The sequence below is a fragment of the Python bivittatus genome, unplaced genomic scaffold (assembly GCF_059951505.1).
Source record: "Python bivittatus isolate LINGU-HERP-01145 unplaced genomic scaffold, Pbiv_v1 ctg000980_np1212, whole genome shotgun sequence".
Lineage (NCBI taxonomy): Eukaryota > Metazoa > Chordata > Lepidosauria > Squamata > Pythonidae > Python > Python bivittatus.
This window is the reverse complement of record NW_028277125.1, coordinates 16,364,313-16,388,751: the sequence shown is the minus strand read 5'-3', so window position 1 is coordinate 16,388,751 and position 24,439 is coordinate 16,364,313. Positions and strand designations below refer to the sequence as shown.

The following is a 24,439-nucleotide window of genomic DNA, read 5'->3' as shown; positions in this document are numbered from 1 at the left end:
GCTCCAAGGACTTCCCAGCCAGTACCAAAAATTATTATCTCTCTTCTGAGCACATAACAAAATCACAAACTGTCATAGAAATCTAAAATGCTTTGTTTTACTGTCATAGCAATTTAGCGTGTTTCTCAGCTTCAGTTATGCCTTGCAAAGCAATAGAGGAGGAAATGAGATGGGACAAAACTCAACTTTGGTCAATATGAGTAGAAAATGGCTTATTTCTCAGGAGGTACCATTGAGTTCTGAAGATGAAGTATTGCTGTCCTTAAGACAAGGTCTTCAGTGATAATCAAGTTGTTGTAGGGCTCCACACCCTGAAGCAAGCATGCGGGCAGCTAGAATATATGTATGCAGCTTCCAGGCCCTGTTTTGCTGCCCACAGAGTTCTGCTTCACAATTGCACTCCTAAAATTGAATGGCATGAGGGGGGGGGGTTCCCCCCATTTTGCATGTTGGGATGTAGGCTTTTAATGCATCTATTTACTCAAATTGCATAACACGTATGTGCAGAACACCCAAGAAAAGGCCAGAATGTGGCTGGTGAGGTCATTACATGTCCCTTTGATTCTTAAAAACCAGTTTTGTTATTAACAATAACAATAAAGGGTCTCCTGGTCCCAAAAAGTTTGTTCAAAGAGAGAGTTGGAATTTCCTGTCCTGCCAAGTCCTGTCCTATTCAAGGATCCTTTAGGTAGCTGATGTAGAGAGTAAGGAAGATGACCTTGATGGAGATATGCAAACTTCATTGCCAAGGCAAAGGGGTAAAACACGTTTTCAGTCCAGAACATCCAGATAACATTCGGAAGTGGCTCAGACAGACACCTCCCTAATTCACTGAACTATAAGAAGAGGAGAAGATACAACACAATTGGGTTTTCAAGATTCTGTTATAGCCAATTTCAATAAAAGTGGTTTTAGCCTTCCTGTGGAGTTGATTTCTTGGTCTGGTCTACCTAGTAGGGCTGACAGTTACATAGTTTCCTTTCATTTGTGTTTGTATCTCCCTTGGTCTATCCAAGGGCACCAACTAAATGCAAACATATGTTAGAATAGCATATTAGTTTGTAGTACATTAAAGTTGTATTTTGTTCTGAAACAGGATGACTTTCCTCAGGTGTAGTTCTACCAGTGTGCTACCATGAGCAAATTCAGGATGACGAAAGTGGACTAGATGAAATCAAGTGAGGAGTCTGTGGCTCCCCAAATCCTGTTGAAGTTCAAAAGGCATCCCTTTCAAATATTCTGTGCTCCTGGGTAGCTTGAATGGAGTGTTGTCCTACACCTTGGCTTTGGGGTTGAAGAAATGTTATGTCCTGGCCAGCTACCTTGGTAATTTGGGGGTAATTTGGGGGTGGAGTGCTAGGGAAGAGAAGCAAATCTGTTCTGAATCCAACTGTGCTATTAATAAGAGACTGTGAGAAGACTAGGAGTAGTGTCAGGAACCTGCAACTGGACTGCTGCTGTAGAGTTGATAGATTTCTATTTGACTGCCTAAAATACTTTGTGTTGCTATAATTGATTTGTTGAGTATTACAATGCATGTACTAAGTGAATGAGCTTTTGGTTATAGATGGGGAGCCTCGGAGTCCATTTAAAAATATGGATGCTTTCCGAAAATAAATGAAATATCCCTTTTGCCAATCTTTCTGCAAGTTGGCTAGCTGGTAGTAGTTAGCATGGATTGCCACTTCACCTATGCTTGCTGCTTTGAGGTAAAAAACAAGGGAAGAAGGAGCACATAATGAATTGCCATAAGCAGAACATTCAAAATGTTTTTAATTTTGTTGCAACAGAACATTCTTGCAATTTTGGATTCTGTTCTGTTCAAAGACAGCCAAAATTCAATTCTGAGACAGTGTTCTAGATGAGGCATGTTGTTCCAAACTTACCTTTAGCTGACAATCAGTTTCAGAGTGATTTGAGTGTATTAAGCCTAAAGTTTGCAAACCAATTGTTCTTCCTTTTCTGGAGAGATTGGGAAGTTGAAAACAGCAAGAAATTGTGCCGCAGTTTGACTGTTTGCTACATAAAATAGTGGTGCAGTTTTTAAAAGCAAAACTCTTGTTTATTTATCTTCTCTGTTCCTAACTGCTTTATTGTATTTTTCCCCATGTTCTGTCATTTTAATGCAGTTTCTGAATGCTATTTAAAACTGACTGTATTTCAGTTTGCTTTGTACACACAGACTCCCCTCCCCAACTTTCTATTGACTCAAAGTCCTTTGCAAGGGTGATGTTGTATGACTGCAAAACAATTAGTCTCAGGGTATTACTGCAAACAAGACAATGCCTAGGAATAAGCTAGTGATGAATGTCAATTCAATACATTGTCTCTATGTGTCTCTCTCTTTTTTGTAATGTGTTTTCTCCTGCTGAGCTACCTGAATGCCTTGTAGGCAGTTATTATATTCTCTCCCCCCCCCCCCCCGTTTTACTAGTAACAATTTGCATCTTTGCTTCTTTTTTAGAGCAAAGGGAGTTAAGAGTTTCATTCTTTTCTTTCCCTCCCCTCTAGGTTCACAATAGAACAGGAAATTGATCTGAAGGATGCTTTGAAAGGGGTTGGAATTACAGAAGTATTCAGCCAACGTGCTGATCTCACTGCAATGTCTGGTAAGCGGCTTTTTGTGATTTAGGTTCTTGCAGCACTGCCTTCATTTTCTTCCACAATAATTTTAAAACTTGGTCCAGAAAAACCTGGCCCACAAATACTTTAGTGAGTTAATTAATTAATTAATTAATTAATTAATTAAATCTATCAACCAGTATTCTCAAATAGGTACAGGTGGGGGGAAAAGGCTAAATGTAATTTTTGGCCTGACCTAGGCTGTCCTGTGAGACATCTACCAGCTTTTCTTACTTTGGTGGCCTCTACATTGTTGGATGCCAACTTCCAGAACTTGGAAGTTGATGGGGATTTTGAGGTGGAGGTAGGAGTGTCTGGAAGGCAGCACACTGCTAGCCCCAATTTAACAACTCATTTGGAGGTGACCAATTGATGGCAGTCTTTTTTTGGAAATTTCCATTAAACCATTGACATGATTTAGGGAATCTATCTTATCAGTTGTTTCTCCCTTTTTCTCTAGTTGTTTTTGTCGCAGTTCACGATTGGTGCAGATCTTAAGCAAGCTGTGTACTCATCAGTTTCACTTGGAATAGGTTATATTATTTAAAAAATGTTATTTTTCATTACAAAAGAAAGACCACCTGTTGCTTTCCAACGTCTCTATCTGACATCTTTTATTTCTGAAGGCTATTTTAATCTTCTAAGATCTATTCTATTTTCTTTGTTCATCTCTAACTTCTGTTTTACTTTCCTTCCTAACTCCCACCTGACTTCTCTTCTTTACTATCTATGCTAGCTTTGGGTTAACTACCTATCTGTCTGTCTATATATCTAACTATCCCAGTCCCAATCCTACACACCACCAACTACTTCTCCTTTGGCTATCTTTAATGCTGTACTAGTCTCTGTTGTCAGGTGCCTCAGCTGTACTTGACCATTGGAATTGCTCTGGTGTTGCTTGACATCCCCACCAGTGTCCCATGGTGTATTGCTTTTTGGTGCTGCTGCTTGTTTTTCCCAGTTGTCTGTCTTTCTCCCACTTCCTTTTGTCAAGTTGTACTGCCTCTTTCTCTCTTTAGCTGGGTTGGCTGCTGGTTGGATTAATTTCATCCAATATGGCTGACTATAGGCTCTGACTGACTGTGACTCCATTACCATCAGCCCAGACTTTCAGACATCTCCTTACACTGGCTGCTTGGCACTCTAGAAATAGTGCTTTCATCTCCCTTCCTTCTCTCTCTAGGGACATAGTCTGTCACTCCTAGGATTTCTACTGCTCTGTAGCCTCCAGAGAACTTTCCCCACTTGGGCTTACTTTGACAACATCCACCTATTGCTTTGGTCGGGCCTGCTGTAATGAAGTTTCTCCAGAATCACCTCTTCAGCTGCTAAGGCTTTTTTTTCCCTCCCATCCTCTGCTATGGAGGAGTTCTTCAGCAGCTCTACACAGCACACACGTACATACACACACACATTTACATGCTGCCAGGTGCAAGAGTCTTTGGGTTCCTTTCCTTACCTTCCCTTTTTCCAACCTTGCAGCGTTCTTCTTTCCATTTTTGTCCTTTTTGTTCTGATCTTCAACTTCTTTTCTTCTGCCTCAAGTAAGCAATCCCCTTCTTTAAATAACTGCATTCCTTTAAAAGAGAACAACTTCGTAAGCTTTCAGGGGAACAGAAGTGAGGGGAATCATTATGGCATGACGTTTTGTTTTGTTTTGTTTTTCCCTTTACCAGACATCCTCTCACAGTCAGGTTTCATCCCACGCTAAAGTATATGAATTTCAGCTTGCTGATTATCACATTGAGGGAGTGGGCTCAGGAGCAATGGGCCGATTCTTCATGCTGTCTGCAGTACTCTTAATAAATATCTCCAGATCCGTAATATAGTACTGTCTGTCTCTTTTCCCCTACTGTTTCTCAATGTGCAGCTTTACCAATGGAAAAAATGATTTAACAGTTCTGATCTTTATTTTTGGTTTTGTCTAAGTTCATCATTTTCTTTATCTCTAGGATTAGTCTTCTATTTCTTTCTCCACACAGTCCATCTTTAATTATACATGAGACCAAGAAAATTCAAACTATCTGCATCTAAACTTTTTCTGTTGATTGTGTATTCAGTAAGCATGCTGACTGATACTTCATTTGCCTTCTTAATATTTAACCTTAACCCAGATTTTTCATTTTCCATTTTTACTTTCATAATGAGCTTTTCTAAGTCTTCGTGATTTGAGCTAATGAAATGGTAGTGCCTGCATAACATAAAGTATTAGTGTTAATTTTGTAAGTATTGTTAATTCTTAGTATTAATTTTGATTCCAGCTGTCCTCCCTTCAAATCCTATCATTCTTTTAATATATTTGATGCACAAGTTAAAACAGGTATAAAGAGATAGAATGCATTTTTCTCTCACTCTTTTTCCAGTTTGGAACTATTCCGTTTCTCCAAACGGTTTTTACAGTAGCAATTGAGATCTGCTGTGTTAAAACTATTTGCAGCCAAAGCACATGCCTAGCTGTTGTATGGGGTTCAATTAGGCCCATGTAATAACATGGCTGCCTTGGAAAATATACGGTCCAAATTCCTACAAAATATATTTCAAGGTGCTTGTTTTGTTTCAAGAAGTAAACGTCATCAAAGTTGAGAACAAGCTCTGCCTAAGCATCTTTGCATACTGGCTAAGGTTATCCTTTGACCAAGTTGGATTGGCCTCCTTAATACTAGCTCATCCTTTTAACTCCCACTGGAAAAAAAATAACTTGCCAAGAAATTGCCCTATGACAGCTTTTCCAGTGAAGTGGTATTGATGTTGAGATATGAGAAGGCTAAATGCGTGCTTAGGCAACTGGTACTGCACACGGAAGACCAAAATGTATGGGGAGACATACTTGCAAATACCCTTTTTGTAAAATTAAACACCCACATCGCATCACAGTTCCAAAATTCAGAAGAGTGTTATCTTTAGCTCGTTTGAATGCCCTTCCTACATCTGTCGCAGAAGGGAAAGTCACGAACAGTCCATATATGGACTGATGGTGGTGGTGCCACCAAATCAACAGTCTACGTCCTCCTCTACTTGTTTGGGGCGCTTGTCTTTGCTTTATACCCTCTCTATTAACAAATTGCCCAGGCACTCAGACATATTTTATTTAAAACACCTCCTCCCAGATAAGAATCTTTCTCCCTAAATGTGGCAAAGTTGTGTTCTATTGTTTGCAAATTACAGCTGGGGTGAACAAATTAATATCCAAGTAAGTGCTTGTGTTTCACAGTACATATGATGGCCTTTGTAATTTCATTACTTTTCCTGTTATATTACATGTAGTTTTAGGTCTTTTGCTACACTCTATGACCATAAGAAAGTTAGCTATATTGCTTCATTTTTTAATGTTCTTGATGGAAATATCTTTCCATGTCCTTCCTTGCTTGATGTTGAAAGTCTGTTTTCAATTATCATACACTCTTATTGTTTCCCAAACTTTTGTCCTCCATCATGATTTCTTCTTTTGGATCTTTTCTTGGGCATATTTTTTTCTGTTTTGATTTTCATAATGTCTCTTAGCCCTTTCCTGAGATTCTCTTTTCATAACTTGTGCACCGAGTCTGTTCATTTCATTAATCTTATATTCTGATGGTATGTCTTACAGATCAAATACTGCTGGCACATTTATTCTTCATTTTCTCATTCTAACCCATGTATTGTATGCTAATAACTCATGGCTGCTTCCACATTTGCTCCTGGAAGTGTTCTAGCTTATTAGTTTGTCTGTCTTTTGTATCCATTATACAAAAGCCCTTGTTTTACATCATCCGTGTTTCATCCAGATTTGATGAAGGACTACATTTGGACTGGTGGGTTGGAAATCTTGAAGTTAGGCAATTTGGGGGAAGGTGTTGGAAGTGGGTCAAAGCTTTCACTCCTTCTCAGGTGGGAAACAAGGGCAAGGGTGTATCTCACTGGTTTGGAAGAAGAGTGTGAGAGATTTTCCTCCAGCCTGCTGAATGAGAAGGGGACGGTTGGAAGGGTGAGGGTATATGGAAGAAGGTATGTGTAGTGAGGTTAGTCAGGTGCTGGGTGCTGTCAGCTGTTCCATTAGGTTGTTTCGTTGTGTGATTGGGCTCTTTGACCTTGGGGAGGGAGAGCGAGAGATGGAGGTGATAGATTCTGTAAGAGGGAAGAGGGCAAGCAAGAACATCATGGTGGTGATGGATATGGGAAGATATGGCAGGAGGCAAGGGCTGGCTGTTCTTGGGGAAGGTTGCCTTGGTATTTAGTATCAGTACCACATTCCTGCTCCTTGTGCTCAACCAAGGACTTGATCATCAAAATTTCACTGTCCCTGGCTTCTAAATGCCAGGTTGGTCTGTAATAAGACCTTCCTCACCCACAATTTTTGAGCAGAGAGTTCCTCTCTCTGAAATGTGCCTGGCTGTAGAGACAGAAATAGGCAAGATCCATAACCAAAGCGATAAGGGAAAAAACTAATTTTAAGGAGATTTAACAAGGAGAAAATATGCACAAGGAGAAAATATGCAGAAGAGGCTCAGACACACACCTCCCTAATTTACACACGTATAAGAGGGAGAGGAGATATGAGACTTGCAAGATGGTTTTCAGGCCCACCAGGTAGACCACGCAGGAATCAACTCCACAGGAAGGCTAAAATTACTTTTATGAGAGTGGCTATAATAACAAAATCTTGGTGGGGTTCCAAAGGGAACTTGGGATCGTTCCTGAAGTTCTGGTGCATGCTTTGGCTGGGGCCTCAGTTGCTGTTTGGGACAAGCAAGTGACCATGGCCTTGAATCAGATCATGCCTATGCAGATCCCAGAGGGCCCCCTTATTTTTATAGGTATTTCAGGAAATGAAGTGGCATAAGAGATGCCTGGAGAGTCTTTAGAGGAAGACAAGAGCAACTCCAACTGAGCACATGTAAGAGCCTCCCCACTCTTATTTAACATCTACATGAAACTACTGAATGAGGTTATATACCAACATGGGGTTAAGTTTCATCAGTATCAACTCAGTTGTCTATCTTTGCCCTGGGCCATCCAAGTGATTCTGTCAAACTGCTTTCCCAGCGTCTGGATGCTGTGCAGGTCTGAATGGGGAAGAACCAGCTTCAGCTCAAACCTGAGAAGATTGAGTGACTGTAGCTTATAAATTTGATAAGTAAATAAAGTAATGAATATGATTCTGACATTTTCTGTTAGGTGATACCCAGGTGTCAAAACTGCACATATTTCACTTGAAGCAGTTGTTGACATTGAAAAAGAATTCTTTTCACTTGATTAACCTACCTCCTGAAGTATTGTACCCAGCACATATATTCTCATAATTTCTGATTCCTTCATTTCTCCACCATGACATTTCAACCTGCCACCAGTGCACTACCTTCTCTCTGATGTTGCTCTTCTTTGCCATTGAATTCTTCAGTATATTCTATCTCTGTGACTGTAGTAAGTACATAACCTTGTCTTCTGATTCTTACAGACGTGATTCTGTCATTTACTGGTTACAGCCAAGCATATACTTAGCAATGACCTTTTTGAATATCATCACCACATCATTCCTTCATACAATCTAATACTGTGAATAGTGCATCTGATTTTAAATGCTGGTCCATCTAAGTTCACTTATTTCTAAAATATCTACTTTAGTGCACTTTATTTTCACTTTGACAATGTCAACGTTCTCTTCATTCATACTTTGCACATTCCATGTATTCTTTCAGTACTGGTAATATCAGTGACCACAGCTCTGGTCTGGCCATGTCATCACCTCTACATCTTCCAGATTTTCTTCCCCAATAGCTAGAGCAGTGCCTTCCAACCTGGGGAGGGGAAGAGGCAGGAATATCATCTGGCACCCCAACCTTATCTAAATGTTTGTGGCACATCCATACAGTTGTCTTGAAAACAATGCAGAGATGGCTTTGCATGACCTTCTTCGAGGTTTATTGCTGATGAATGTATGATTTCATTTATGATGGCTGTTGTTAACTATCATGAGTGCTGTTACTAACTTAGATCCTACTGTAAATAGTTGTCCTTCATAAATATCAGTTGAAGGAATCGGGGGGAAAAAACAAACCTCCAGAAGTATCACTGTGGTCATGGCATTGCTTTTATTGGCTACAAAATGGGATGATCTGACATTCATTAAGAAGAGTAGAATATCACCCTCTTCTAAAAGCTGTTAGCAAGAGCCCTTGGGATTAATGGGAACCTGCCCACACTGTCTGGACTTTTAACAAGGTATTTAGTCATGCCTGCCACTGCTAAGCTTTCCATTTCCCATCTCAAATTAAGCCTGGCTGAAATACTTGTTATGGCTCTCAGTTATGCATTTTCTCTGTGCTCTTCTCACCTGACGTTTGTGCCATCTCAATTTGTAGTAGAGCCAGCCTCAGCAGTTTGGATTATAATATTGGGCCATCCTGATATGGAAAGAGTGATCAGGTTTCCTGTCCTACTACAGAGGCCAGAACTATCAGTTTTTCTCTGAAAGCCTTTGCCTTTTACAGATTTAAGTTAATCCTATGTTCCCTGTTTCCTCAGTATTTTTTAAGAATAATAAATTAAAAATAAAAATTTGTGTAATCAGGGACACAATCCATTCTACACTGACTGGGATTTGAGCTTGATTGGCTGGCTGGTTGGTTGAGTGATTGATATTAGTATCAGTTTGGTATCAGTTAATCAATCCTTAAGCCCTGCTTAGATCAACTCTCTTTGACTCACTACCTACCAGAATTGTTGGGATTGCAGTTTCCAGAATTCCCAGTCAATAGTGAGAATCTCCTGTACCTGCAGATTGCATCAGGCAGAAATAGGACAGGGTAAGGGGCGGGGGGGATCTTGCATCTTTGCAGAAAAATTATCCGTATTCCCATTTAGTTTAACAAACACATTTTTACAAGGAAAATTACAGTGTGATGCTGCTACATTTCTTCACTTACAAAGTAACCCAGGGACTGTGTGAATGTTGAATGAAAAACAGAGCATTCATCTTCATTATAGTTTCTGTCATTCACTACTTTTTGTACCTGCACAGAACCCTGTTTGAAACTTTCTGCAGCTTACGGAATTGTTCAGCAGGAGTCCAGCGCTCACCCGTTCCATACAATTAGGCATGGCTCCTGCTGAACCTTCTTAATTTATTTTTAAATACCACAGGTCAAAGAGCACAAGTAGAAATTTCATTCTGTGGGCATAGTTATCAAATCCAATTGGGCAATCCTAAGGTCTGTTTCTCTTACAGGATAATAGACAATTTCTAATCTTTTGCAGCAGGTGTGATATAGTCTCCCAGTCTCTCAGCGATTTTCGTAGAGCAGACTTTGGTTCTACATGTTTTTATTCATTCCCCCATTGACCATTATCCATCCCCCTGGCATGGATCAATAGAGATTCAATTAACTGAATATACATCAAACCTTGTTAATATCAGCAACTGTAGTTTGCCCTGTTGGTTCATTTCTCCCATTGGCAGTACTTCTGTTTTCCAAGTTGCCTTGACCTCCTCTCTATCCATCAGAGACACGTCTTCTGTCCAGATCTTGATTCCCTTTGCCTTGGAGTTTGGAGGATTTGATTCCACAAGCCCTCTAGGACAAACATAACAGGATACAGTATACTGGCATGTTGGAAGCTTTCCATAAGATCTTTCTCATACAGCTAAATGGAAATCCTTTGAGGACTTCACAAAGAAATAGTAATTGGATCCTGCGTAATATCAAACCCATTTTTGGTCTTTATCTTGCATTTAGGTCAAGAAGACTTGGCTCTCTCTTCAGCTGTATTAAAAGGTGAGGCTAGTGTCCATGGACATTTGCCTGGGCAGCATTAATAGAGGGCCTGGGCTATCTGCAATTTGGTTGCTGCTGTGAAGTAAATTGCAAGCCAACAGCAGTTGAGTAATGATCAATGCCAAAGTGTCGCCTTAAGGTCAAAACTCCTGTTCCATTATAGGAATGGGTAATTGGTGGACCTTCAGATATTGATCACTGCACTTCCAGCAGCCACAGTCCTCATGGCCAATATAAAGGATGTTGGGAGTTACACTTTAGCCCCTGTGTGCTGGAGATTACAGTTGTCTTAGATTAAGAACCAGCTGTTGTGGAGAATCCAGGGTGGAATGTCTCCTTGTGAGTTTTCCAAAGATGTTGGACTGGTGGCTATTGTCAGAAAATATTAAATTTTGCCTTGATTCAGCTGAGCAGTTCTTATGTTCTACTACACAGCCATCTAGATTTAGCTCCTGTGAAGTGTTGATGCACCCAGGCACAGGATGAGGTTATAAAGCACACAACCAGCCTGGCATTAGACTTGCACTTCCTCCCAGAGATGAATATTTTCCTGAAGATTTATACCACCTAACTCCCTTACCTTACGAAAACCAAGAGAGAACAACCTGTTTTATTCAAACAAATTAACTCCTCTACTGTTTAAAGATCAAGTTGTTTATAGATGAATGTTGAGCATTAAGCATAGAAAAGATTAATGTGCTCCAGGGTAGCACTGTTAATTTTTCTTCATGATTAAAAGAGACAAATCCAGATAGTATGGAAAAGGTTGCCCACATTGTGCTTTATGAAACAAAATAGAGAGTGATGCTTTTGAAACAGTGTTATTAAATTTCCTGTAGCTCTGGTTTTATGCAATATACCCAGTGTTTCTTTTATTTTCATTTCTCATAAAAACATCTTTCCTTTTTTAATTACCAGAGGAGAAGGAAAACAAATAGAAAAGCAGCAGCATTTCTAACTTTCCTGCCCCCCCCTTTTTTTAATTGGATTGGTTTTAACCAAAAAGGCCAGTGTACGTGCATGTTCATATTTATCAGGTATATTCAAAGTGCTGGTCATTACCCATTATATCAGGGATGATTCTCCCCATCCAGTCTGGTCATCAAGAGATGGCCTGTTGAGAAAGCCACCCCCTGAGAGAACTCTAGGGGAGTCACAAGATGATAGGCATTTTTGGTAGTGGTTCCCACGCTCTGGAATACTCTAACTCCAGAAGGTAGCCTTGTCTATCTTTTTGCTTAGAAAGACCCTGAAGATTCTTTTACTCAGTCATTGTATGATTGTTGGGTGACCACTGTTTATTACATTAAAGATCATTTTAGATTACGTTCTTATTATTATTTTTCTCCTTTTCTCTTATTGTGCACCACCCAGAGTACTACTGAATGGGGGAGTATACAAAAACAAAGTACCATTCTTGGGTTCAACCATCTGTTCTCTTGGGGTGCATCAGACTTCAGCCTTTCTATAATGATAAATGTTTGGCTTCTTGCAACTCTTGTTTAGATTTGAAGAGACCTTAGTCCATGCTCGGCTTTGTGGCTGTACCACGTCGTCTGGCTCATCTTGAAAAGTTAAGCAGTGTTAGACCTGATTAGTACTTGGGTGGGAGACAATCAGGAAATCACAGGGCTATAGGCTAGACTAGGAAGTTGAAAAATGTCCAGGAAAAAGAAGTGGTCAACCATTTCCATATTGTTGCCACAGATAGGTTTATGTAGTCCCCAGTAGTTGAGTTCATCCTGAAGGAGGCTTAACCTCCTCTATTTTAACTATTAGAGCTCAGAATTAGAGTACAGATTCAAACTTTATTATACAGTATCTAGTTGAGTGAAGCAAGTTTCCAGCTATAGCAAACACAGCTTGTGATGCTGCAGAGTCAAAGTGGACCAATGACAGAAGTGGTTGCTGAGTGTTTTGTAGCACATCATAAATTTCAGCCTCTCATTGATTATTCCAGTTAGCTAACAGGAGCAAGAACTGAAGGCGTTTGGGTTTCCAAAAAAGAATGCTTCAGTGAAAACCAGAAATGGATTTTTGCAAGAAAGGTTTTATGACCTTGTTTCTGATTCTGACAAATTCCTGTGTTGTTCATATGCTCAGGGCATCTGTTCTTTAATTCTTCTTCTCTGCCTGATTAATGGAGGCCAGTAGGTCTCAGAGATATAGGGAAAATTGCAAAAAGCCTATAAACCTGAAATCTCTGCATTCATGGGCAATATTGAGCTTAGACATGGGGTTTGTATGCTTTTGATGTATTAATATAATGGCTTGCCCTTTTCTTTTATTTGGGGGGACTTGGTTAGGGCTTCTACTAGAGTGTTGATTTTTTATTTTATTTGTTGTATTTTATTTTATTTTGCTTCAATATGATATAAAATTGCACCACAAACTTTTGGCAGTTGAGTCACTGAATACATGACAGTGCAGGGGGTGCTTCAGGGATGGAAAAAAAGGGGGAGGAGAGATTCCAAGGAAAATGGATTATCTGCATCTGTCTCAGGTAGGCCAGTAATCTGATGGCTTCACATTTATGTATACCAAATCTGAAGGTCTCTGAGCAGAAGAAAGTAGTGGGACTTGGGGAACAGAAGTTCTGAGAAAAGAGAAATGAAATGAAATGAAATGAAGTATCCACAGCTTAGATCACAGAGGGTGTCATCTGTACCTTTGGATGGCAGTTGTTCCACTGATGGTGTAAATTATGCCCAAAGTTTATTTTCCTCTGGTATTGGAAGACATTTATGGGTCTTTGGTGAAAACGCTGAATTGCTAATGCTCTGACTTTTGTTTTTCCTCCAGATAACAAAGAGCTTTACCTGTCAAAAGCAGTTCACAAATCTGTCCTTGAAGTCAATGAAGAAGGTTCTGAAGCTGCTGCTGCTTCAGGTAAGCTTCATAAAAGTGTGGAGTAAATGTAAATGTGGAGTAAGTGTGGGGCTGAAGCAAGCAGTAGGTGGGATCATCTTCTCCTCTTCCTCCTCCTCCTCCCCTCACATCAAGTTGCCAAAGATGGACAAAACATTATTTGGCAGGGATGTGAAGAGCATGTTTACAAGGAGATTTGAGCTTTTGTTAGGGATGCTTTTAAGTTTAGCTGACGGCTTTCTAGATGCTTGGGATTTCAACTCAAACAGTCTTTGGCCATTGGCTGGGGCTGATGAGAATTGAAGTCCAAACTATCTGCAAGGCCCTAGCTTGCCCACCCCTGCCCTAGAGAGTCAGTGGCAAGCTTCACAGCTGAATTTTCCTCTTCTTAGTTCAGACCCAACAATCCTAACAAGATGCATTTTATGTGTATTGTATATGGAGGTGGAGGAGAGACCACCTCCTGGTAATCCAAGCCATAGAAGATGGCTAGCCTGATAAGCATATGAAGTGGGACCGTGACATTTATGCTCTAATTTTCATCAACCAAAATAATGAATGCCTCAGCTCCCAAGGGGACTGTGCAGATAAATACTCCATAGTATACTGCAACACATCGTGAAAGGGCAATTTAAGAAGGGCTTTCTTGGAGGACATTTTCGCATGCTTTCTAGCCATTTATTTACCTTTCTGGTAAGGAATGTGTGGGCATAAGGCTCATTTAAAATTTGTCTTCAAGCCCTGAAATGTGGGAGGACGATCTTGCCTGCACTTAATTACAGTCTTAGTATTACCATGAGGGAGGAGGTTATCCAATGGTGTTGGGTCCTGCCCAGTGCCATAGTATTGTCCAGTTGCACTCAGCATCCTTCTCAGGCTTGCAGGGAATAATAGGGGGAAAGCAAACCCTATTCTTTAAAATATAAAGCCTAATTTTTCAACTTAGTCCTGTCTCCGTCCTTAGATTAAACAGAAGTTGAGAGAAGCTGGATTTATATGCTAAAAAGATTAGAGATTATTTAGATGGTGTACTAGGTTAAGAAAAAAAGCAATAGAAACTTGGCCATTTGGAATTGCATTATGTGTTCATTATATATCTGAATTCTGAGCCAAGAAAATTCTGCAGCTGATTCTTTTCCATGATTTATTCTTCTCCTGCCGCAGCCTTTGATTAAATGTCTTTGTAATACCAGAAGGAAAGAGGAAGGGAGGCTTGACTGCAACACCAGAGCGAGGAGATAAAAATATCCCTTTGCTCTTATCAGAAGCATCAGGTTGCAGCTATATAACATTAGATCAGTTTGCAAGACGTTTCTGTTTCCAAATGAGCTGGCAATCATGCAGAAATACAATTTCATTTGCAAAAGCTGCTTGTAGATCAGGATGGGCAATCTGTGGCCCCAAGCCTCTATTTTGTGACTACCGTTGCTGAATATTGGCAAGGTGATTTCCTATCATTTTCAGCCAGGAAAACATAAGAAAGTTGTTCTTAAAAATTGTTGAAAACAATCCCCAAATCCCTCCCAAAAACACACCAAGGAAGAGACACTGGGATTTTCAATCCTGCTAATGCAGTGTTTCTCAACCTTGGCCACGTGAAGATGTGTGGACTTCAACTCCCAGAATTCCCCAGCCAGCATGGCCGGCAGGGGAATTCTGGAAGTTGAAGTCCACACATCTTCACGTGGCCACGGTTGAGAAACACAGCACTAATGTATGAATATGGTCTCACCCACATTGCACCCTTGTCCTGCCTACTTCAGATCCCAGCTCCTCCTGCAACATTGATGGAGCCCATTTGGATGTATTTGAATAACACATCTGGGGGAGTTAGGCAGCATACAAATTAAATAAATAAATAAACACAGACCAGATGGAAGAACTATATGCCTATCTCATACAAATATCTACCTTTCACCTCAGCAGATTTTTAAATAATTTTAAACATCCTCTTATTGGTTTGCAATAATGTATCCATTTCCCAATTATTATTTTTTTTCCCCCTTAGTAGGAAAGCAGAAATCTATGGAGCCAGACTCACTCCTACTGCAGCCCTGCCTGGGAAGGTGCATTATTCAAAACTATGCAGACAAGGAATACTTTCACGGCTGGGCATGCCTGGGGGGTTTATTTATTTATTCCATCACTCTCTCTTTTTATATGCCAGTGTAATAAAGATAAAAGTTAATAAAATGCTCGCAAACTGTAAAGCTCTAGAGGGGACTCATTAAAGACTTACAAATTTAATTAAGACTAAATTTTGCCTTGATACTAATGTGTTTGAACTACAATATTTCCTGTGTATACCTGATACTACAAATTAAATCTGCATATGTAGGATGTCTCAGTTTAAGTCTCAGAAAAACACAAGCCTTCCTAGATGCTAATTCAGGTAGGTAGCCAATCCCTTTCCAACAGTATAGTGATAGGAAATCCTGGATGGGGATGATCAAGATTGTAGTCCCATATATTTCATGGTCATCAAGTTGGAGAAGGCTTTGCAAATTCATGAAGTGTTCCTTACTGTTCCCTGCTGTTGGCGGTTAAGTGATTAGGAACAAGTGTCTTATATTGACTTCATTCTCACAACAGGCCAAGCCATATTGTTGTTTGGCTGGCTAAATCCATACCATGGCTTAAATTATAGTTTAGAAAGAGCATTAAATCAGGTTCTTTTGACTTTGTTTGATTTACATTTGTTTGTGTTTGTTAACTACATTAATCATTGATCCAGCATGCGCTCTGTCATTTGTATTTCAGCTAAGGGTTAACGTAGAGTTAAGCAGCCATTAGTCTTTCAGACAGATGAGGTAGAGAAAAGGAGAAACAGTAAATGAAATTGCCCTGTAGTGATGTCTTCTGTTTTGCCATCTCCCCGCCCCAGGTGACTATGAGGTTTTTTTAATAAAAGAAAAGAACAACAGAAAGAATAGGCTTTCCCCCATTCTGCAGATAGTGACCTAGGGAGGAGCTTGGTCTAAGACTTAGGCTGCTGCTGTTGAAAAAGAAAATTCCCAGAATGTCTGATCAAGAGGCAAAGCTCTAGCACAGTGTTTCTCAACCTTGGCAACTTTAAGATGGATGGACTTCAACTCTTAGAATTCTCCAGCCAACATGGGGAATTCTGGCTTGGGAATTTGGGAAGTTGAAGTCCACCCATCTTAAAGATGCCAAGGTTAAGAAACACTACTCTAGCAATAAAAAATTGGCTGTATTTGAGTAAACTTTTTTTTTACCCTTAGTCTTTCATATTTAGTCTCTCGTATAACCCTAGGTTCTGTGAAACCACCATTTGAAAAACCCTGACATAGATGTTCATTGGCAACCAGAGACTTTTTTCATTGTTGTAATTAGGAAAATAACAACAGGACATGCTAGCCAATCAGGAACGATTGCTGAAATAATAAGCAAGAGAGAGTAAGACTAATGAACTGTGGCTCACTGTGGTTTGCTGTGTCATCTTGAGATAATTTAGTAGATGAATGTAATGAACCACGATAATGACTTAAGCCACTGTCCCACCAAATCCATCCTTACTGGAGCAAATTGTTCCCTTCTCCAAATTTCATTTGTGACTTGCTCTATCATTCCTGTGATTAAGGCAAACCAAGATTCCTTTAAACCAGCCTCTCAAGTTGCAATTTGAAATAGATTTCAAATCCTGGATTAAGGGAAATTCTGGTTCATCTAAACCAAAGTAAATGACTAATGAATGAATCTGATTGTAAGGCCCACAGAAGATTCACTAATTGGAGACAAGACCAATCTGTGGAGGATAAGGCACTGTAATAATGAGTTTCATTATTATGCAGTGTCCTCTTTGACATCAGACAGGGAGCTAGTGTTATCACCTCTAATAAGAATATTAGGTCTGGTTGAAAGTAGCCCTAGCAGTAACACTGCTGTGATAGTGAAGGTAATCAAAATATGTCATTTGAAAGTTTTGCAAAAATTGAACCAGAATTTGCATCTATTTGCATTGAAAATTCTGTGTACCAGAATTAAGACTTCAAAGTAAGAGTGCATTCCTGGGATTTATTGTGGCCAGTTAGGATTAACACAGAATATGTTTCAATGAGTGTATCTGTCCTGCGTTTAGCAATAACCCAAGTGGATGGTGGGGTTATCCAGTGTATGCCTTCTCTGCAAAAAGGAATGGCTGTAATAAGTCTCCCAAGTCAGCTTGTTTGTAAGTTATAAGCTGTTCCCAAAGTGGTGGAAATAAATTACACCACTACCAGTTGTTAATCATTCACAGAACATATCTAGACACATCCATTTCTTTCCAAATCTTTCTTGGTTTTAGGTTAGCGTTGTGCTTCCTGACAACCTGTTAGTATGGTGGGTTTTTAATTCTTGTTTGTGCACTTCAGGTGTGCTACAAATGGAGTGGCAACAAAAGGGAGAAATGATGTGACAGAAATACTTCCAAAAAATTTTTTTTTCTCCCATTCCCTAGGAATGATTGCAATTAGTAGAATGGCTGTGCTGTACCCCCAAATTATAGTGGATCATCCATTCTTCTTTGTGGTTAGGAACAGAATAACAGGTGAGTGCATTACAGTATTTATATACGTATTACTGATTCATCTTCCATATTTCCTCTAGGAATTCAAAGTGGCATGCATAGCAATCGTGCCTTTAAACATTTCCTCACAACCTTACGAAGTAGGATGGGTTGACAGATAGTGAACATTCCCATGTCATTCTGTGAGATTCCATGGATGGGGATAGACCTGAACCTGTATCTTCCCAGTCCCAGTTTATATCACACTGGTTCTCTCTTCAGTTTTTCTTCTTTTTTTTCCCTTTGAATTGTAGTAGAAAAAAATCCCTAAAAGGGGTTTGTTTAAACTGGAAACAAGTATACATTACACTGAAGCACAGAGTGGTTTATTCTCAGTATTGGAAAGAAAAACAGGCCCTGAGAGGGTGGAGTTACATTCCCTCTTAATAGATTTGTTCAAATGAAAGCATACGTGTGATTGGATAATACAGCACAACATTTCATTGGCTATAATACAACATGTGCCTAGAGAGGTCAGTGAGGGTGTAACTACGAAGTAATGGGGCAGGGCTACAAAGATAATAGGGGCTTTTCAAAGAACAAAGAGGTGGTATTCCATGAACATCATTCCTAGAAAGTTGCTTTCTTTTGCTTCCCCAGAGTTTTGTTCACTTTCTAGTATTATTTTTTTCCAAGTGTTATCCACCAGTCCTTCAGCTGGCAGAAACTATGTTTAACTATAAAATTTGCTGCTCCTGTCTATCCCTATCCTGTTGTAGGCATAATGCCAGCAAATGGTGATATTCTTATTTACAACGTAACAAGGCATATTAACAACAGCAGTTTATGAATTCCCCAACTTTGTTTCACTTCCAGCCAGTGAAAAAACACCCACCTTAATGCAGAATGAATTGGGGTTCGGAATGGAGAGGAAGCAAGTTTTGACAAATGTCTAGACTAGCAGATGTAGCCATCTGTCAAAACTCACTCCAGTTTGACTGTCAGTTGATAGTCAGACTCTCTTTGAACATACCCATGCAAAACATGGATTTAGCATTATTCCAAGAAGGTGCTAAACCCATGTCCAAAAGCGCAGGATCTTCACAGAGTTGCACTTGAAGCGGCAGAGAGATACACCTACTCTCCATTCCATGTCAATGTGCAATTCTCCTGCTAACCTCATTGGTCAGTTGTTGCTCACACTGTCCATGCTATATAACTCAGCAGGTGATCAGCTTAGGAACCTGGTAGAGGGACAGAGTGGTAGTTTGAAAGAGCTACACTTGACCAGTAGCCAAAGCAGAATGGCCCTGGAATACAGTGACCAGGGGCCAGAGGGAAAGGGCATGCATGCACCGGTTTGGTCGCTAGATTCTGGTCTGATCCCATCTTCCAAGGATCATCTGTGTCATAACCTGAATGGCTGATGAATTTCATCAGATTTCATCTACAGCAAAACTGTTGCATCTTGTTGCCTGTTCAAAAGGGAGGACACTGCCTTGGTACCAAAACTGCAGAGGATGACTTTAAACTGGGGATGAAATGTAGACAACATAATGAGGACACAGCAGAAAAATGACTTTGCCATGGCATATTCATGCTGTGGTTCAGTGCAAGGGAGTAAAGGCCATTAGTCAAACCAGCAGGCTTTGAGTGCTGTCCAGCTTTTTATGATGAATATTAGAAAATTCCCCAAATGTTCTAATCTGAGAGTATCCAGAATACCAATGCGATCGGTTATTTATGTGCTTGACAAGAATGATGACAACTGCCTGCTGTATAATAGAACAGATTGATTTAAGAGTATATGATATACTCTTAAAAGTACATAGAGAGTTTTTTTAATCATGTACTTTTGGAAGAAAGCAATTGCTCAGTGGCAGAGTATATATCTTGCAACCTGAAGATCAGAGTTTCAATTCACTCCATAACTAGTTCAAAAAGAAATTGAGCTGCAAGACTAGGAAAGATCTAATTGGGCAGGAAGGAATGGTTGGCAGTTTAAGAAACAGTATTGGCTAAAATGGACCAGTGATCTAACAGTCCAGTTCTCGATATGGTTCAAAAGTCAGGCTCCTTGAATTTAATCAGGCTTTATTTTTTAACCATTTTAATTTAATTTGGGCCATGCTATCAACTCCTGATCTAGCCAATGAAGTAACAGTCAAAAGTAACCAAAAGTGTTAGGGATTTTTTGCAATTGAAATCAGAAGCAACTGTGCTGCTAAGAATTCTACACCTCCAGGCATTTCCTGGAGGTAAAATAGGCTTGCCTAGTAGACAGAACAGAGTTTCCATCATTTTACAGCCTCATATGAATAAACCCAAAGTTGAATTGGACAGTATAAAAATAGAAAACTTGTGCCTGGCAGAATCTTTTTTAAAAAATCCATTTTTTAAGCAAAAGTATTTCATTACAATTGATTATATGTGTTGTGAAACAGATGTAAGGTAAGACTCAAAAGAAATACATACCTTTGATATCTATAGATAAAAATCTAAATTACAAAACAAAGAATTGAAAATAAATATAAACTAAATACATACTCAAATATTTATACCCTCAGGTGGTAGCATAAAACATTCTTTGTTACTTGTTTGATTCCTTTCCCAGGATTCTCATTCATTATGAAAATAAACTATTAAGGACCAGCAGATATTCTAAACTCTACACTCTCTTTGTTTCTTTTATCTTTCATCAGAGGCTCTTTTGTGGGTGGATAATCCTATCTCAGGACCAATATGTACTTGATGCAGGAGAGACATCACATCAGTCCCTTGATATCTTTTTCATTCATTACAAGTAGTCCCAAGTGTCCTCTAGAGAAGTAGGGCTGGATCATAACTATTGTTCCAAGGACAAGATTGGAACCAGTGGATGAAATTTTCAGGAAAACAGATTTTGGTGAAACTTTAGGAAAACTACCTAACAATGAGACCCGTCCAGCAGTGGAGGACACAGTCTTTGTAATCTCTCCTTTCCTTGAACCCACCCAGTAAAGGAGAAGTCATTACCTTTCTGGATAATTGTTCCACTGTTGACCTTTTTTAAGGGTTTATTGTTGTTGTTATTTGGAATCTGTCTTCCTACAGCTTTTCTTTTCTTTCTTTAAGGTACCATCATTTTCATGGGGAGAGTAATGCACCCAGAAGTGATGAATCCAAGTGTGCATGATTTTGAAGAACTTTAATATCTCCACAGGTTTATCCACACCCTCCCAAAAGAAAACAAGCACACTGAGTTTGCAATTGATGTATTTAAGGTTTTCCATGTGGTGATTTACTTTCTTTTTTAGTTCTCTCTTTTTTGCAATGTTACCTTTGAGATACTATTTAAAAAGACAAACTGTTTCCAGGTCTAACTTCAGCTGTGAAACTGCAGACCATAGTTGTGGAAGGAAAGCTTTCAGTATTAAAAGTATATGTTGTTGTCTTCGTGATTTATTGTGTTGGTCCTTTAAAATAAAATTTTAAAAGTATCCATGCCAGTGACCATCTTCTTGTCTTGGGAACATACCTGCCTCTCAAATGAAGCCATTCCAAATTTCTGTAATAGAACATACTGATGTGCCATTGGGAATTAATTATTTGTCAAGGCTCTTTGAAGCCTAAATATCCCAAGGTGCTCAGTTTTTTTCAGTATTAAAGCCCTGGTGGGCCTTTGGGCGATGTACAGGGGGACACATTGCTGAAGTGGGAAGCACCTGGATAGAAGTTAGAGAGGCTTAGGCCATAACTAATTTGGATTTATTTTAATTTAAATGTAATTAAAATTGAATTAAGTAACTCTGGTTAATATGACCGTTCCCACGTATGATATGCATTTCCCTCTGTGTCACAATAAAATGTATAATTCAGCATTATTATTTTGTGAGGGATTCTTGGGGCTACAAGAGGTAAAACGCTAGACATCTGTTACCTAACCTGCTATCTCCCAACTTAGACAACTTTCAGATGTCTGGACTCCAGTTTCCAGAATTCCTCAGCCGAGCATGGCAATTGCTGAGAACTCTGGGTGTTGAAGTCCACACAACCATAAGATGGCCAGGTTGGAAAATAATAGTCTAACCCATCGTGGAAGTAATCCATGACATCTCCGTGTGGTCCACCATTCTGACTTATCTTCTCCTATAAGCTTCATCAAAAATACCCCATCTACTATTTTGACCCCTATGCAAAAGCCAGGGAAGTGAGGAAGACTCTCAGGAAAAAAAGGCAAGGATCCCAGTATTGAGCAGGGAAAATAATGGAACTTGAAGCTTTTGGGAAAGAATTATCCCAGAACCATAACTCACTCTCACCTCAGGCTTGCCTCCGATAAGGCGAGAGTTCCAGAATGTGGGGAACTATAGTGCTATCTAATCCTAATGCATTTGTAAAAGATCAGGGGTAGAGGTCATATGACATCTTGAAAGTAGCATAAGCGCTACAGCAGTGCATGAAGACAATCTATACTGCAGCTTTAAGTAGCATAATTCCTATGGAGCATTCTAGCCTTGCTTTGTTTTTCCTAGCAGTTCCCAATGGCACCCACTAATTTTTTTAAATCAACGCCTCTTAGAAGATAGGAAGTCATTCCAGGGTGTGGAGTAACGATAACCAGCACTGAGGAACTCAGAAGTGCTGGTGAGTCCCACTCCCTTTCAGATCACTCTACCAATGAACTCTCTCCTGATACAGGTCAGCTGGACAGCTTTTTGAAACTTTTGCTCAGAATTATAAATACGTTACATTTGCTGTGGCATCAGTCATGGCTCTTTCCATGTAAAGTAAAGCCTCCTTTGAGCTGAGCTTAGTTTCTGGGATTTCGTGCAACAGCCAGGTGACCTTGGCTTATCTTAAAAAGCTAAGCAGGGTTGGACTTGGTTACCATTTGTATGGGAGACCTCCCAGAAAATAGGACTATAGTCAAGAGGGGCAGGGGAAATCCAGAAGGCAGCAATACCCAGCCAATTCCATATTGTTGCCAAGAAAACAATATGGGCTATTATGCAGTCTCAAAGTCAATCTTCCTGTGAGTAAGATTGATGTGTGCCAAGATGAAAAATTGCACTACTTAAAAAAGAAAATGCCAGTTTTAAAAGTGTTTCTGTAATTGCTGCTGTAATGTAAAAAAAGTGATGTCCATTTGAAACCGGGTAACACTCACTCTAAATGGCTGTACTTCATAATCAGTGGGGATGGGGGAGTTAATTTATCAAGATTCCTTCCTGCAAGCAGATTACAGGAAACCGTGCAATTCTCTGTGCAACTCCATGGATTGTTCATGAAAAGCAGCAAATGTTTTTGTGACATGGTGCTTAGCTGCCTTCTATAGATAAGAACCCCATCATCCCACTCCAGTTAAAGAGAATAATAGTAAAATCCCATTCAAAGCACTGAAGCACCAATGGAAGCCTTTCTTGTTCCTTTGATTTCTATATGGATTTGATTCTGTTCTCTGTCAAATGGTTATTGGCAAGATGTCCAGCACTAATCTGCATGTCCTTCCACACTGTAACTTCCCTGTATGTACCTTAGATTTCCCTCCTCCCTCAGAAAAGCTTTATACTCATTCAAATGCAATTGTATTGATGCTTCTACAGATTAAAAGCACTTTATTAATAAAGCATGGGGAAAAAAACAGCATAGATGGCAATCCTGTGTGTGCTTCATTAAGGAACATTGTCAAGATGTGTGGGATGGTGACTCTATAATAAGTGAATTCTTTTCTCATTTACGAATAGTAACATTCTAATTCTATTGCTTTGCACCCATTAAGGAAAAACGAAGAGCTACTCACATGCATTAAGTTGGTGCTTAGCTAAAGTGGAATCAACAATTTAAAAAATAAAGCGTACAATCTTTAGGTTTTTTTCCCCCATTTAATGTTTTACCTTTGGGAATATCCAGGTCTGCATAGGTACTTGCTGGAATGATGGAGCCAATAGCTATTCATAGGAAGGACTACAGTTGTATTTGTTACCTGAGTTCTGATAAAATGGTTACTGTTTTCCAGATGGTAATGCTTTTTCTAAAGCTGAAACACTACCCCCTCAAAACAAAACAAAAACAAAGTGAACAAGAAGAGGGTGAGAAATTACCTGATTTTATTCATTTATTCCTCTTCCCCATTCCTCCCTCCCATCTGTATACATGGCAGAGATAGGAAACTATGGCACGTATGAGAGAAACCATCTTCATCTTTAGCTGCTAGTTTCTTTATTAGATTTACCTTCTACTTTTCCTCCAAGAGCTGAAGATGGCCTTCATCACTTCAGTTTATCCCCACAACAGCAATCCTGTATGGTAGGCTGGGTTGAGCAAGAAAGAGAACAGCCCAAACCCTCCAATAGGTTTCCACAGCTAAGGGTGGACTTGGACCTGGGCCTCCCATGTCCTGCTGCAATATGCTAGTTTTCACTGGCAATGGTTTTTATCTTCACCAGCAATTGTTTCTGCATCTGACCAGTAAAGTCAAGGGAGTCTCCGACAGCAGTGAGATAATGAGGGAATAATGGCAACCTCAAAGGATTTGCAACTGAAGTAAGAGGAGTACCACTGCTACAACTGCAGATCTAAATTCTCACTGCTTCTTCCACCTTCTGTTGATCAATACACTTCTATTTGGAGACCATTGAGAGAGTGGTAGGGGTTCAGCTGCAGAGTCCCCTTCAAGATGCAGATGAACTAGACTCATTTCAGTCTGGTG

General features: G+C 39.7%; 1 protein-coding gene across 1 annotated transcript in view; it reads left to right on the top strand.

The window, feature by feature from the left end:
• The window catches only part of SERPINI1 (serpin family I member 1), a 96,604-nt gene extending 73,236 nt beyond the window's left edge, over positions 1 to 23,368 (top strand). The window contains exons 6-9 of the mRNA XM_088132200.1: positions 2,512 to 2,609; positions 13,176 to 13,262; positions 17,701 to 17,790; positions 20,863 to 23,368. Coding sequence (XP_087988326.1) covers positions 2,512 to 2,609; positions 13,176 to 13,262; positions 17,701 to 17,790; positions 20,863 to 20,939 — 352 coding nt within the window. The 3' untranslated portion in view covers positions 20,940 to 23,368. The remainder of the gene's footprint in view (positions 1 to 2,511; positions 2,610 to 13,175; positions 13,263 to 17,700; positions 17,791 to 20,862) is intronic.
• The last annotated feature ends 1,071 nt before the right edge of the window (positions 23,369 to 24,439 follow it).